We start from the raw sequence: 14,699 nt of genomic DNA, 5'->3' as shown, positions 1-14,699 counted from the left end.
TAAAACCTTTTAACTTATGGTTTAAGAACATTAATGGTAATGGTTATGGTAACCAGTAAGGTCCATGAATGGTTTTGTAACATCGATCAACTTTATGTGGAATATATCGCGAATTGGTTGCCTGTAAATTACTGATTACCAATTCACGATATATTTCACGTAAAGTTGAGCGATAATACAAAACCATTAATGGACCTTACTGACTACCATAACCATAACCATTAATGTTCTCAAACCATAAGTAAAAACGTTCTAATATAGTTCTCTTTCCGAAAATGTATGGAGAAAACAAGAATTTGGAATGGTAATGGTTCTTAACAACCCATTATTTGTAAGGTCCGCTTCCAAAAAACCATAACACATAAGGTTAAAACTTTATCACACAAACGTTCATGTAAGGTTCCATAACCATTTCAGTTGAAGTTTAGCAGGGATTATAAACAATTTATAACCATTATCGGTAAGGTCATGTGATGGTTCGCGTTTATGCGGGTTTTCGGTCCCAAGCTAATCGATTCACCCCTCGAAACATAGGAAAATCCACTAACCCCTCATTTTATCTGTCAAACTTTCATAGCGAATCAAAACAAACATTGTGTAGTACTAGAATTTCGACTAGAATGGGGTAAGTTAATCGTTCACTTGGGACCAATAGGCTAGTCAAGTAGTGAGCCAATTTAAAATTGTTAGTTTCGTATTGATTGTTTTTTTTTTGTTCATTAATTTATTTGATAAGGCTCAACCGAATCAACTTTACAGAGCCGAGGATTCTTGGTCACTATACAATACATCTTAAAACTATAGTCAAAAGGTACAACACAATAAAGGGTGATACGGTCAAAATTTGGTCAAGGGAAAACGCGTGTAAATCGGTGAAATCGTTTATTTAAAAAATCAAATTAAATTTCTTTTTCAAGTTCAATTAGTATAAAATTCAGGAAAAATATTCAGTTAGGCTTCCGCTTTTCCAAATCCGAATTGCCGGGCCTTACGCTTGACCCCTGCCATCAGATTTTGTACAGCCACCTTGTCCACCTTCTTCGCCGCAGAAAGCCAGTTTGCCTTGAACTGCTGCTCGCCCTTAGCAGTTTTTTTGGTCTTCTTTAGGTTCCGCTTGACAATAGCCCAGTATTTCTCAATTGGGCGGAGCTCTGGCGTGTTGGGAGGGTTCTTGTCCTTGGGAACCACCTGCACGTTGTTGGCGGCGTACCACTCCATGGTCTTTTTACCGTAATGGCAAGATGCCAAATCCGGCCAAAACAGTACGGAACAACCGTGTTTCTTCAGGAAAGGCAGCAGACGTTTATTCAAACACTCTTTCACGTAAATTTCTTGGTTGACAGTCCCGGAAGCTATGAAAATGCTGCTTTTTAAGCCACAGGTACAGATGGCTTGCCAAACCAGATATTTCTTTGCGAACTTTGACAGTTTCATGTGCTTGAAAACATCTGCTCCCTTTCCCCTTCCTTTTGCCGTATAAAACTCCTGTCCCGGAAGCTGCTTGTAGTCGGCTTTGACGTAGGTTTCGTCGTTCATTACCACGCAGTCAAACTTCGTCAGCATCGTAGTGTACAGCCTCCGGGATCGCGCTTTGGCCGTCGTATTTTGTTTATCATCGCGATTTGGAGTCACTACCTTCTTGTAAGTCGATAGTCCGGCTCGTTTTTTGGCTCGATGCACGGTTGTAGACGATACACCCAGCTTATTTGCGGCATCTCGGAGAGAGAGGTTAGGGTTTCGCTTGAAACTACCGGCAACTCTCTTTGTCGTCTCAGCGGCTTCCGGTTTTCGATTTCCCCCCGATCCAGACTTCCTGGCTGTCGACAAACGTTCCCCAAACACTTTAATTACATTTGTAACGGTTGATTTGGCAACTTTTAGCGATTTTGCCAACTTTGCGTGCGAGTAGCTCGAATTTTCGCGATGCGCGAGCAAAATTTTGATACGCTGCTCTTCTTGCTTGGACGGCATTTTGACAACTGAAGAGTGAATTCCAAAATCAAAATAGGAGCAACATTCTACACACACAGACCTTCAAAATGAGGGGTGTTCAGGTTTTTTAAATGCAAAATTGGAAGAAATACGTCAAGCTGATATTGACCAAATTTTGACCGTATAACCATAGAGGTAACTCTAAGACTAGTAGGTCCCGAAGAAAATCATTATTATTTTTGGCTCACTCAGTACCAGAACAACGGTCCCAAGCAGTCCCAAGCTATTTCACTCACCCCTGCATGTTCTGCATAAATCCACACACCCCTGATGTTATCTGTCAAACTTTCATAGCGAATCAAAACAAACATAGTGTAGTAATAGAATTTCAACTAGAATAGGGTACGTTAATCGTTTGCTTGGGACCAATAGGCTACTAAAGTGGTGAACCAATTTAAAATCGTTAGTTTCGTATTGATTGTTGGTATAACCCTTTAAACACTTTATCTTCCGCGATCCAAAAAGCCTACTCCATCAGAACTGGAGCCGCTTCCAGTAGTTTCATTGTATGGCAAATTGTTGTACGCCAACGAGGGTCAGAGCGCGTCCATTGCAGCAATGGACGCAAAACGTGGTCAGCACTCACACACTCATCACGAAACGGTTGCTTTCCAAAGTCGACGACGCATCGACCGAAAGAACTGCTGATGAAGAACAATGAGGAGGACCACACAATGGTTGCTGCCGAGTAAGCAGACGATCGCGTGGCAGACATCGAGAGTGGCCTGCTTTTGTCGACAGCCGAGTGAACACTGTATTGATTGTTGGTATTAGCATAGAGGTAACTCTAAGACCACTGGGTCCCGAAGAAAATCATTATTATTTTTGGCTCACTCAGTACCAGAACAACGGTCCCAAGCAGTCCCAAGCTATTTCACTCACCCCTGCATGTTCTGCATGAATCCACACACCCCTGATGTTATCTGTCAAACTTTCATAGCGAATCAAAACAAACATAGTGTAGTAATAGAATTTCAACTAGAATAGGGTACGTTAATCGTTTGCTTGGGACCAATAGGCTACTAAAGTGGTGAGCCAATTTAAAATCGTTAGTTTCGTATTGATTGTTGGTATTAGTGTTTTTAAGTTGAAAAATTTCATTACTGTTAATTTAGTTGTTCTACAAAACATTCTCCATGCAGTTCCCTAGATTTGTGCCTTTGGTAGTAGCCTTGGCAGTCATTTCCGACCCAATGTTTCATGGGGATTTTTTCATAACTTTAGGAGCCCTATCTACCCTGAAAATATGTAAAATCCGGAACCAAACACCCTGTATACGCTCGTATATTTTTACTTTAAAGTGAGTAACTTCTACTCAGTTTGGTATTTTTATTCAAAATGTCTAAAACTGAGTAACATTGATTTAGCAAACTGAGTAACATTTACTCTATTTATCTTACACGCTAACTTCAATTTACTCACCGGGTGAGTCGATCGTACTCACTTTCGTCCGATGTATCGAGTTGTCAAAAACTGAGTAAACAAGAAATCAGTGCCAACATTTCAAAGGGGCGTAATTGCATTTGTAAACAATGGCTTTAGCCGCCGATTTCTTGCGAATAAAAGCTCACGCATGAAAAATAATGACACCAGCAGGTAGATGAATGTTTCCTCTACCAGCTAGCATTGTAATTTTTGAGAGGTACACACTTAGTTTTTTCTACCGAGCTCGGCTGTGCAAATCTCGGCAAAATAAGTTTCACTGAGATCTCAGTAAAAGTGACATTTGATTGCTGAGTCTCGGATAATGCTTAGCTGAATCTCAGCAAACAAATGAAATGTTTGCTGATATCTCAGTAAAACTTTTTTTGCCGAGATTTGCACAGCCGATCTCGTTAGAAAAATCTAAGTGTGTATGATTTCATTCGCGAGAAATTGACGGCTAAAGTCATTGTTTACAAAAGCAATTACGCCCCTTTGAAATGTTGGCACTGAAATGTCAAACTGAGTAAAACCAACAATCAATACGAAACTAACGATTTTAAATTGGCTCACCACTTTAGTAGCCTATTGGTCCCAAGCAAACGATTAACCTAGCCTATTCTAGTTGAAATTCTATTACTACACTATGTTTGTTTTGATTCGCTATGAAAGTTTGACAGATAACATCAGGGGTGTGTGGATTCATGCAGAACATGCAGGGGTGAGTGAAATAGCTTGGGACTGCTTGGGACCGTTGTTCTGGTACTGAGTGAGCCAAAAATAATAATGATTTTCTTCGGGACCCAGTAGTCTTAGAGTTACCTCTATGGTAAAACCCACTCAGTCAGCAAAATTCTGGACTTAGAAAAAAGGTCAACCATGTTGGAGGAAACGTCCTAGAAAACGGGTGAATGTTTCACTCAAAACGGGCGGAAATTCCTTCAGGTAAGTAGAAATTGCGTAGGGCAATGGTGTTGAACCATTTTCTGCCCCGGTAGAATGAATCCGGAGCAGACAATTTTCATTTCCTTAAATAAAATCAAAACAAAAACCCCCCTGCAACTGAAAATATCGCTGAGTGGATTTGAATCAGTCCACGTGAGAACGTCGTTTACTCAAAAGTGAGTCAACATAAGGCTACTCAATTTTGAGTAGCCCTACTTGCCGCTGAGATGAGTACATTCGATTCAATTTTGAGTTGACCAGAATAAGCGTGTAAATCAATGATTACTCACTTTAGAGTAACGATAAAAAAAACTTACTCATCGTGAATTTGTCAATAAGTTACAAAATGTTCGTGGTACCCGTTTTTTTCTTCAAACATGAAATTCCTAAATATAGATATAGGAATTTAAAATTGTGGAATCAACATCAACGAGCTGCAATATTGATAACATGCTGTTGCTGCCAGCTGTATCAAATTTCGGTCGAATTATTTTCCGGCAATACATTGCAGCATCTTCGGAAACCAACGATTTCGAAACCAAACAGGAACCATTGCAAACCAGAGATGATGTCAGGATTTTGCAGGAGGAGCACATTTTTATCAATCCCGTACATATTCATCTCGATTTTTTTTTCGATACAGCTCGCTCCCATACAAAGTCCCACCAAGGGGCGCTAAGATGGTGATTTTTGATAATGTAATCGTACTTATTTAAAATCGTTCCAATGTACCAAAATTGATGAAATTTTGGATGTCGGATCCATTTTTAATGCAGGTAACGAATATGTATTTACCTCAATACCCCTAAACAACCCAAATTGGGCAGTATTGTAATGGAATAAAAATTGAAGTACTGTTCGTGTGGTTTTCCGACTAGCACGCAATAAATATTTGAAACCGATGAAATATTTTCCGTGTTTGAACGCGCTTGGAAAGCGCACTCTATTACACCGTCCTGACGCCAGAACCATGCGGTGTAGTCAAACGTCAATCTTGCAGTTTTTGTTTTGCTTTCGGCGTTTTGTCATACTCTCTCGTGCCGTATGCCGTAGCGGTGAAAATATTGTAGGTTTGGTTACGTTTCAAAATTGCGGCAATTTAAAATCTATTTAAAATTAATTATGAACAGTTTATTAACTTAAAAAACGAAATCAGAATTGTTATAATATTTAATTAAAACTGAAAAATAACCTTTTGGTTATTGGAAAATTATGTGAAACTGTGCATTCCATTAAAAAAATTGAAGCGGTTGCAACAAATTCGTGCTCTCAAATTTACCGCATTGTGAATTTCGATCATTCGCGCAATATACGAGACATCTGTTTGTTTATATGAGATGCACAAGCGAGAGAGAGGGAAAGCAAAAACAGAACGAGCGAAAAAGAGGGAAGGGACGCGAATTTGATCCCATCCTTCGCTGCCGTCGTTGTCTTCTTCCTCTGGAGCGTTTCTCGGCTTCTCGCTCTCTGGGATTTGATGTGTGGCGTACAAAACAAAAGTTATTCCGAATTGCTCGTGAAAAAATCCAAAATCTATGCTGAAAAAGCGATCAATGTTTTCGAAATATCCACGAAAATATAGGTAGTGATCCGAGGATAATCGTGCGACAGAAATTTAGCCAATTTCGTCGGTGTTGGATGTTGAAAACACCGGTTAAAGTGCGTGATTTGGTTGAAGAAGTGTCACGGTGTGGTTCAGGATATTGAACGCCTGTCTCGTTTTGTGCTCTTGTATGCCTTCTTGTGCGTCGTATACATGCTCAGCAGCAGGTACAGAGCGACACGGTCGACGACGGCTGCTCTTTCCGCTGTTGGTGCTGTTCGACATTATTGTCCTACCCAGCGTTGTAGTGAGTGGAGTGGACTTGTGTATTACCTAAGTTACGAGCGAAGGAGAAGTATAGTGAAGATAAAGTTCCTCAGAAAATGGATCCACTGGGCGTTGTAGATCTTACTCACTTGTGGTGGTTTTCGATGTAGATTATCTAGTCGGTGCTGTTTCCGTGTGTGTTGCTACTCGATAATCTTCTGTTCACGGTCGCGGTGTGTAGTGCGAGATATTGAACGATCAAGACAACAAAATGGATACTACAATCCAAGTATATGGAGAAAATGCGGCTCTGCCTGGCCAGTCGGTGGTGAAAATATGCCGATTGTGTTGTTCGGAAAACCAAGCGGACCTGAGTTTGCTATTTCCGGAGGGTACTACGTATAAATCTAATAAATTACTGCTCAAAAAGATCTTCGAGTGCACAACTGTACAGGTAAGGGCAACTACGGTGTGGCAGAACGCCATCGAAAATATCGATCCAATTCCTAGCGGATGTAGGGGCAAGCAGAAAAACCAACTCCACTCTCTTCTTTCTTATCTTTTCACCACTGCCACACGCGCAGATCGTCAACGAGGGGGACGATCAGAACGCTATGATATGCCAGGCCTGTATTGCGAAAATTGATGATTTCTACTCATATCGCGAACAGTGCAAAACTAATGATGACCGCATCCGGCAACGACTGCATATTGTCCCCGAAATTACCATCAAACAGGAAAAAGATCTGCAGCTGGAGATTAATATCTCTGAGCCAATCGCAGCCTGTGAGGATGGATTTCACCAAGAAGAGTCCTCACAGCCTAGGCCTTCTTCCCACTCGACAACAACGACAGTGAACGAGGTAAGTTACGGCGCAGGTCCATTTTCGCGTTCATACACACCGTCAGTATCACCAAAGATTCAATAACAACAACAGTAGCAACAACGGTTTGCAAAGCAGCGAACGATAGAAACAAGCTGCCCTACGTGTCGTCGTTCTATGCTGTGCACATTTCTGGACTCGGTCGATTGTCGGTCTTACAAGTGGACCGAAACCGAACGGTGTGATGTGCAAAGAAGAATGTTCAAATACTTGGCTCTTCTCTATAGCACCACAGCAGCAGCAGCAACAGCAGCATCGAAGGCAAGTCGAAGATGAAACTTTTTCCCCCTGCTGTCCGATGTTTGTTTGTGTGCTGTACTGCATTATACGCAGCACACAGCTTTGAAGAAGGCACGAATAGCATCCATCGATTGAACGAGACTTCTTCGTTGTACTTGGAATTTTTCAGACTGCGAAGTCTGGATTGAGTTTGATTCAACCTTTTTGGAATGGCGAATCTCAACCGGAAATTTTTACAAAAATATATGCTAACTAGGTACCGAATCGATATCCAACAGCCTTGGACAGCGATATTGGCTGACCTTCGAGAAGCTCATGGCATATTACGACTTCAAATTATTTTGCTCTTCTAAGAACTTTTGTCATCATCCCCACCCATTCATGGCAAGCGCACCAAAGATAACGTGTTGTCCGCAATGCTATGGGTATCATGATGACGACGGTGTATTAATAGTCATCACCCCAGTAGAACAGGTCGAGTCATTTTTATTAGGTTTGCCGTTCCAGAGACTGAGAAACTAGCTATGTGATGGTGCTCAGTGGTGATCTTCGTGGCCTAATTTTATCCAACTCGCTTGAGCTGGGGGTATTTTTCTTATCTTAGAAATGCTGGTTCAGAGATAAATTAATTATCAATCGATTATATAGTACTGCCATACCGGGCGGTTTCTGGCACTCAACTGAATGGAGAAGGCTAGGTATTAAATTGTTTCAACATTTGGAGAACACCTTCATTATGTTTTCTGGGCAATAATTATCAACTATTGAACACCACCAATATCTGGTTTTACATTGTTATGGATCTTGGACAAACCGTTTCGGTCTTATCTTCGGAACCGGCAGTCTAAATTCGGTGAAAATCGATCATAACAAAATCTATTCCTAAATCACAAAAGATGCTATACAATCAGTAATCCGCATTCTTTGATGTTGTTTTTTTATGGATTCCTTGATGCCAGGGCATCTGCAATAAGAATACTAAACGTATAAGGTATCCTTATTACCGAAGACTGCTAATTATTCGCTATGGCCAATCAAGCAAATTTGAATTTTGCCTTATTAAAAACGTCTTTTCTTATCAACGCCTGATAAAAATTGGAGGAAAATAGATAGCCATTCCAGACAAAACCACATAAAATAAAAAGTTTTGGCCAAAACACAAACCCAAAAAAAAACGTTAAAATTTTAACTATAACCTAAAAGGTAACCGTTCAATTTTTATTCAATATTTTTTATTTAAATGATTTTCGAAAATGCTTCTGAAATGTTCAAATTGAACACTTTAAAACTGAAAAAATGGACGGTTAGCGTGACTGCTTTCTCACCCCAGTGGGTCTGGGTTCAATTTGAGAAGTAAAGCCGTTGGTCCTGGCCCATGGTACGATATGTAGGGACGAGGTGTAGTCGCCTTTCTGGCGTCGATAATTAGCACCTATGTGAAGGAACAGATACTGACGGAAAGCCAACTTTTCTCGCAACTTTATTTCTACTTCCCTCAGAAGCTTTTTAGAACTTCTTCTGGGACAGTCATCCGGAACCGAGATGGGAAATGACAGGTGGGCAGGAACTCACGGTCTCCCAGTGTTGGTGAGTTCTTTGCCGTAATGTTCACGAAAAGTTCACTATTTTGCCATACAGAAATTCAAAACAAAAATTTTTATCTGCGGATTTGGACAGTTTTTTACCTGTTTCGTACGACCGGAAGGTGTATCCTGGTCACAAATGCCGTGTCAAACTGATTTCCTACGCAATTAATCAATCTTTGATGTGAATTTTGCTAATAAACACGAGGAGCATTTATTATAGCAAACTTGCCATAACAAAATGGGCATGGTTCATTTAAGTAAACAAACTAACACTTCTTCCGACTGTGGCACCTCTCTTACTCGCCTAGATCCGGAACCCCCAAGAAGTCTTTCTGACTTCTTTTGTAAGTGTCTTCCGACTGTTTCCGGAAGTTTCTCCAGACTTTCCTTTGAAGTTTCTTTAAACTTTTCCAGGTTTCTTCCAAAACTCGCAATTTTCAACTTCCTGCGAAAGTTCCTTCCTATAAGTTTCCCGGGTGGGAAACACTAATTGGATGTTAAAATCATGGTTTACTGCCACTGTGGTCAGTCCGTTCATTGTAGACTTGTTGCGAATATTCCAAAATGCAGAGCTGTTATTTGATCTCTCAATGTGCGCAATGTACTGATTTTCTGAAATAAACAAAGTGAGAATCAAGCAAACACCAAGTTTGCTTGTCTTTCACCCTGCGCAAGTGTAAAGCAGCGAAGGAGAGAAGACAAACACACACCCAGAAATAACGAAAGCTCAATGTGTAGCCATCGCTCCGACGGCTCCAAGGCAAAGAGCGCCACTCAGTGTAGGGTTGCAAATGGGAAACCCAGCAAAAAGCAAAAAAAAAAATCGTTATGCTCTTCTTCGTCTCCTATGCATGCAGTCGTGGTAAGGATGTCTGCAAAGAATTCAAAGAAGACATTCAACCCTATTCTGTATTTCGTTTCGAACGAAATTCTCATACAAAAAAATATTTTTTTGTATGAGAATTTCGTTCGAAACGAAATACAGAATAGGGGTGATTAGCGCTTGTTGTATACCACCGGTCTAATCAGCGTATTGTAGTTAGTCAACTTCGTGTGGAGATTCGACCGGAGTCCAAAGTAGATACGATTCCCTTCCATAATGCGTCTTTGAATTTCTCAGCTGGTATCATTTTCGGCGGTCACCAGTGAGCCCAAATACACGAACTCGTCGACAACCTCGATTTCGTCACCGTCAATCTGAGCTCGGGGTGGGAGGCTAACATTTTCTTCCCTAGAACCTCTTCCTCTCATGTATTTCGTTTTCGATGCGTTGATGACAAATCCAATCCGCCTGGCTTCAGCCTTCAGTTTGATGTACGGTTCCGCAATCGTCTCAAAGTTCCTTGCCATGCTGTCGATGTCATCGGCGAATACAAGAAGCTGGATGGACTTCCTAAAGATCGTGCCACTCGTGTCTATCCCATCTCTTCTTATCACACCTTCTAACACGACGTTAAATAGCAGACACGAAAGTCTATCACCTTGCCGCAACCCCTTTGAGATTCAAATGGACTCTAGCGTGTCCCCGATACTCGAACACATCACTCGATCGATCGTCTTCACTTGACTCGTGCATAATCTGCCATAGCTGATCTCGATCGATTGTGTCGTATGCGGATTTGAAATCGACGAACAAATGATCTGTGGGCACGTTGTATTCGCGGCATTTCTGTAGAACCTGTTGAATCGCGAAAATTAGTGCGGGCACCTATGAATCTCGCCTGGTATTGCCCCACGAACTCTCTTGCAAATGGTGACACACGACGACAAAGAATTTGAGAAACTACCTTGTAGGCGGCGCTCAGCACTGTGATCGCACCGTTGTTTCAGCAATCCAACTTGTTGCCCTTTTTGTAGATTGGGCATACGACATTTCCATTATCTTCTCTTCCTATATCTTGGCAATTACCCCGTGCAGTGCTCTAGCCAGTGCTTCACGACCATATTTTAAAGGGTGTCCACGATGAAATTGCCACACACAAAATTGATTCGCAAAATTCGAGTTTTCATCCAATTGCCATCAAATTTTCAGGGATTGAGAAATAACTATTAAACTTCATTTTACCATTTTACTCGTATTTTATTTACAGTCCATACGCAATTTTGCATGTAAACCCATACTGCTGCTGCTTCATAATCGCCCAGTACTTCTCGATGGGGCGGAGCTCCGGAGTGTTGGGAGGGTTGAACATTTTCGGCACGAAATTGACCTTATTGTCCGCATACCACTTCAGCACGTCCTTGGAGTAGTGGCATGAGGCCAAATCCGGCCAGAAGATTGTTGGGACGTTGTGGGCCTTCAGGAGAGGAAGCAGCCGCTTCTGGAGGCACTCTTTTATGTACACCTGTCCGTTCATCGTGTCCTGGGTCACGAAAGGTGCACTCCGCTTCCCGCACGTGCAGATGGCTTGCCAAACCAGGAATTTCTTCGCAAATTTGGACATCTTCTGAGTGCGGACATGCTCCGGAACGCTGAACTTATCCTTGGCCGTGAAAAACAGGTTGCCGGGGATCTGTTTGAAGTCGGCCTTCACATATGTTTCGTCGTCCATGATGCAGCATTCAACTTTCGTCAGCATGTTGAGGTACAACTTCCTGGCACGGGTTTTGGCGGACTTGTTCTGCTTCTCGTCGCGATTAGGGGCCTTTTGTACCTTGAACGTTCGAAGCCCAGCCTTAGTTTTGGCCTTCTGGACAAAACTTCGGCTTAGGTGCAGCTTCTTAGCCACATCCCTAACGGAGGCGTTCGGATTTCGGTTGAAGGCCCCAACTACGCGGTTGTGATTTTTGGTGTTGTACGGAATACTTTTTCCTTCACTTCTGGGCTTCCGATCGGTGGTCAACCGTTCCTCGACCCGCTTAATCATTCGCGACACCGTGGAATTCGCGATTCCCAACGTTTTAGCGATGGAACGATGCGAGATATCCTTGTTCTCGTGATGAATGCGCAAGATTTTATCACGCACGAGCTGGTCTTTCGACTCCATTTCCGCGAGTTTTGATCACAGGACTTTAAAACTTACAGGATGTAAATAATGCACTATGAACTAAATCCACCCAAATTTTCATTAAATTCTACCCAACGGTTAAAAAGTTAGAGCAATTTCATAGTGTGGCAATTTCATCGTGGACACCCTTTAATAGCTCACTTGGTAGTTGATTATTATTATTATTATTATCTCTATTTAGGAGATTTTCAGCCGCAGGCTGGTTCATCTCCGGGAGCCCCAGAAGGGGGCTTCCCTAATTACATAGTTGAGATTTTGGAGAACCCAGAAGGGGTTCTCCTAGAGGTTGGTGGAGCTCCAGAAGGGAGTCCCCTTAGTACAGCGTATTTTTAAACAGTGTTCATTATAGTTCCTGTCTTGGTTCTTAGCGTGGTTGGCGGATCATGGTGTGAATGGCGGTGGTCGTTGTTGAAGGCAGTCAGGTAATCGTCATGTGATATCCAGGCTTACTCCAGTGGTGTCCATGTTCGAAGTGTAGTCATTTTGTATATATTGATTATATTTTATAGAACAGTCCAGCATCTTTTAGGAAAACTATTAGGGCTGCTTCCGTGGACGGGTCGTTAGAGAGGGCGTTACGTATGCTGTTCGGTATTCCAGAGAGGAGCCGGATGTTATGGAAGCAGGGACAGTTAACAATCAGGTGTTCGACTGTCATAATCGTGTTGCAGGAGTCGCAAAACTTCCGAAAAGAGGCAGCACTACCCATGTTGTGGGTCACTCGGGTGTGTCCGGATCGAAGCCGGGATAAGACCTGTTGTTCCCATCGGCTCGTAATGTCATTCCATTTGGAGGTGTCGCCCTTTATTTTTCTCAGGAACGGTCCCCTTTTTGCGAACCACTCCCGGGCCCAGGCGTCTCGGAGGGATGCTTTCACCCATTTTTTTACGTCCTGACTGGGTACAACTGTGGTGGCCATCCGGCCGGAGCGACCTGTGGCAGCGAGATGATCTGCTTCACAGTTGCCCCGGATACCGCAATGGCCGGGTACCCAAACAAATGAGGTGTTCGGCGGCGCGGCCTTTTGGATCCCTTGTATCCAGGGGTGTCTGGATGTTGCTGAATTCAAGGCGTATACAACGCTGGCGGAGTCTGTTAGGACACATATGGGTTATTGGCGGGTGTCGTGGTGGCGAAGTGGATGGCCGCAGCCTCCGCCGAGAAGACGGAGAACTAATCGGGTAGTCGAAAGAAGTAGCTATTGGATACATCCGCTACTCCGAATCCGACCTTCCCCACGGCCTTAGTGTTGAAAATTTGCGTATTTAGTTCTCAGCAGCTCCGCTACGTGGGCCTGCATGGCACGGGAGTTGTTACCTGCCTTGAAGCGCTTGGCAATTGAAAGGTCAACGCGTATGGTTGGTTCTGTCCATCCTCTGGCTCCGTTCCAGTGTACCCTGGACACGGGTGGGAGCTCCTGATGGACCAAGTTTCCGAGAGCTCTGTTCCCCTCCCTGAGGAGAAAGACCTTGTGGTTCCCGGTGGTCTTTTCCAGGTAGCTGGTCGTTCTGCAGCTCAGCGTTTCGGCGACTTGGTATTGAAACGGTAGTACACCGAGTTCGACGCATGCCGATTCAGCCGGTGTTGAAGGCAGAAGTCCTGCGACGATTCTGATTGCCTGGTTATACGTTGGGGCTAGTCGTGTGGTAAGAGAGTCGTTGGAAAGGCAGAACAGTTCGATCCCGTAGAATAATCTACTGTTTACAGTGGCTTTGGCCACTTTTAGTAGAATCTCTCTGTTACTGCTCCGGTGTGGTCTGGAAAGTGTCCGGAGGAGGTTTAGCCGCGTGCGGCAGTTGGCTTTGATTTCATTGAAATGTGCGTCGAACCTCAGCTCCCGGTCCAAGCGTACACCGAGAACTTGGATGGTCTTCTTGTTGGGTATTGGAATATTGTTCGCAACGATGGCTGTTGGTAGCGGGCGATGACGGAAGTGGCATAGGTGAGAAACCACGCTCTTTTCTGCGGATAATTCAAAGCCGACCCTACTGGCCCATCTTGTGGTGGCTGATACAGCAGCTTGTAATTTCCTTCGCAAAGCCTTGAGGGTGCGTCCTAAAGCCAGCAGGACGATGTCGTCTGCACATACAAATATGTATATTCCTTTTGGTAGGATCCCAAAGACTCCATTCATGGCGACCAAGAAGATGGTGACCGCTATGACGGATCCCTGTGGGACTCCAGTTTCTTCCGCCCGGGTTGAGGAGCGGTGGTTCCCGATCATCACCTGAAAGCTTCTGCCGCAAAGGAATTTTTTTTAAAAGTGTAGAATGTGGCCACCCAGACCCCAGTCAGTCAACTGTTTGATGACTTGGGGGGTCCAGGCGCGGTTATACGCCTTAGCTAAATCCAGGGCCGCTATGTCGACATGGAGTTCCTTATCCATCGCCTCTTGGAGTACATCGCCCAGGCCAGTAAAGTACGTTCCGGTGCCGTGATCGGATGTGAACGCATGCTGTCGGTGATCGAGATGGTCGTTGTCCTCGAGAAAGCGAATTAGACGGCGATTGACCATCCGTTCCATGACTTTACTAATGCAGCAAGTCAGAGAGATCGGACGGAAGTTTTCCGGAGTAGAGGCCACTTGCCCCTGCTTTGGGATGGGGACTACCAGACTGTGGGACTATTCATTTGACAGGGTGTTCTCTATCCAGATTTTATTTATTAGGTCTAGCAGTTCGACTTTGGTGCTGGACGGGAGATGTTGCAGCATGGGGTATCCTATATCATCCGGACCGGCGGATTTCCCTTTGCTACGGGATAGTGCAAGGGTTAGTTCATCGAATCGAAAGGGCGCGTTGATGGGCGTAGG

At 43.5% G+C, this 14,699-nt stretch overlaps 1 protein-coding gene across 1 annotated transcript in view; it reads left to right on the top strand.

Annotated features, from left to right (window-relative positions):
- Window positions 1-5,840: 5,840 nt before the first annotated feature.
- LOC135701021 (uncharacterized) overlaps window positions 5,841-14,699 on the top strand; it is a 33,794-nt gene continuing 24,935 nt past the window's right edge. The window contains exons 1-2 of the mRNA XM_065221724.1: window positions 5,841-6,623; window positions 6,754-7,032. Coding sequence (XP_065077796.1) covers window positions 6,441-6,623; window positions 6,754-7,032 — 462 coding nt within the window. The 5' untranslated portion in view covers window positions 5,841-6,440. The remainder of the gene's footprint in view (window positions 6,624-6,753; window positions 7,033-14,699) is intronic.

The sequence above is a fragment of the Ochlerotatus camptorhynchus genome, unplaced genomic scaffold (genome assembly GCF_037179485.1).
Source record: "Ochlerotatus camptorhynchus isolate MF236.1 unplaced genomic scaffold, CSIRO-AGI_Acam_v1.1 ptg000147l, whole genome shotgun sequence".
Taxonomy (NCBI): Eukaryota; Metazoa; Arthropoda; class Insecta; order Diptera; family Culicidae; genus Ochlerotatus; species Ochlerotatus camptorhynchus.
This window is presented reverse-complemented; position numbering and strand designations above follow the sequence as displayed.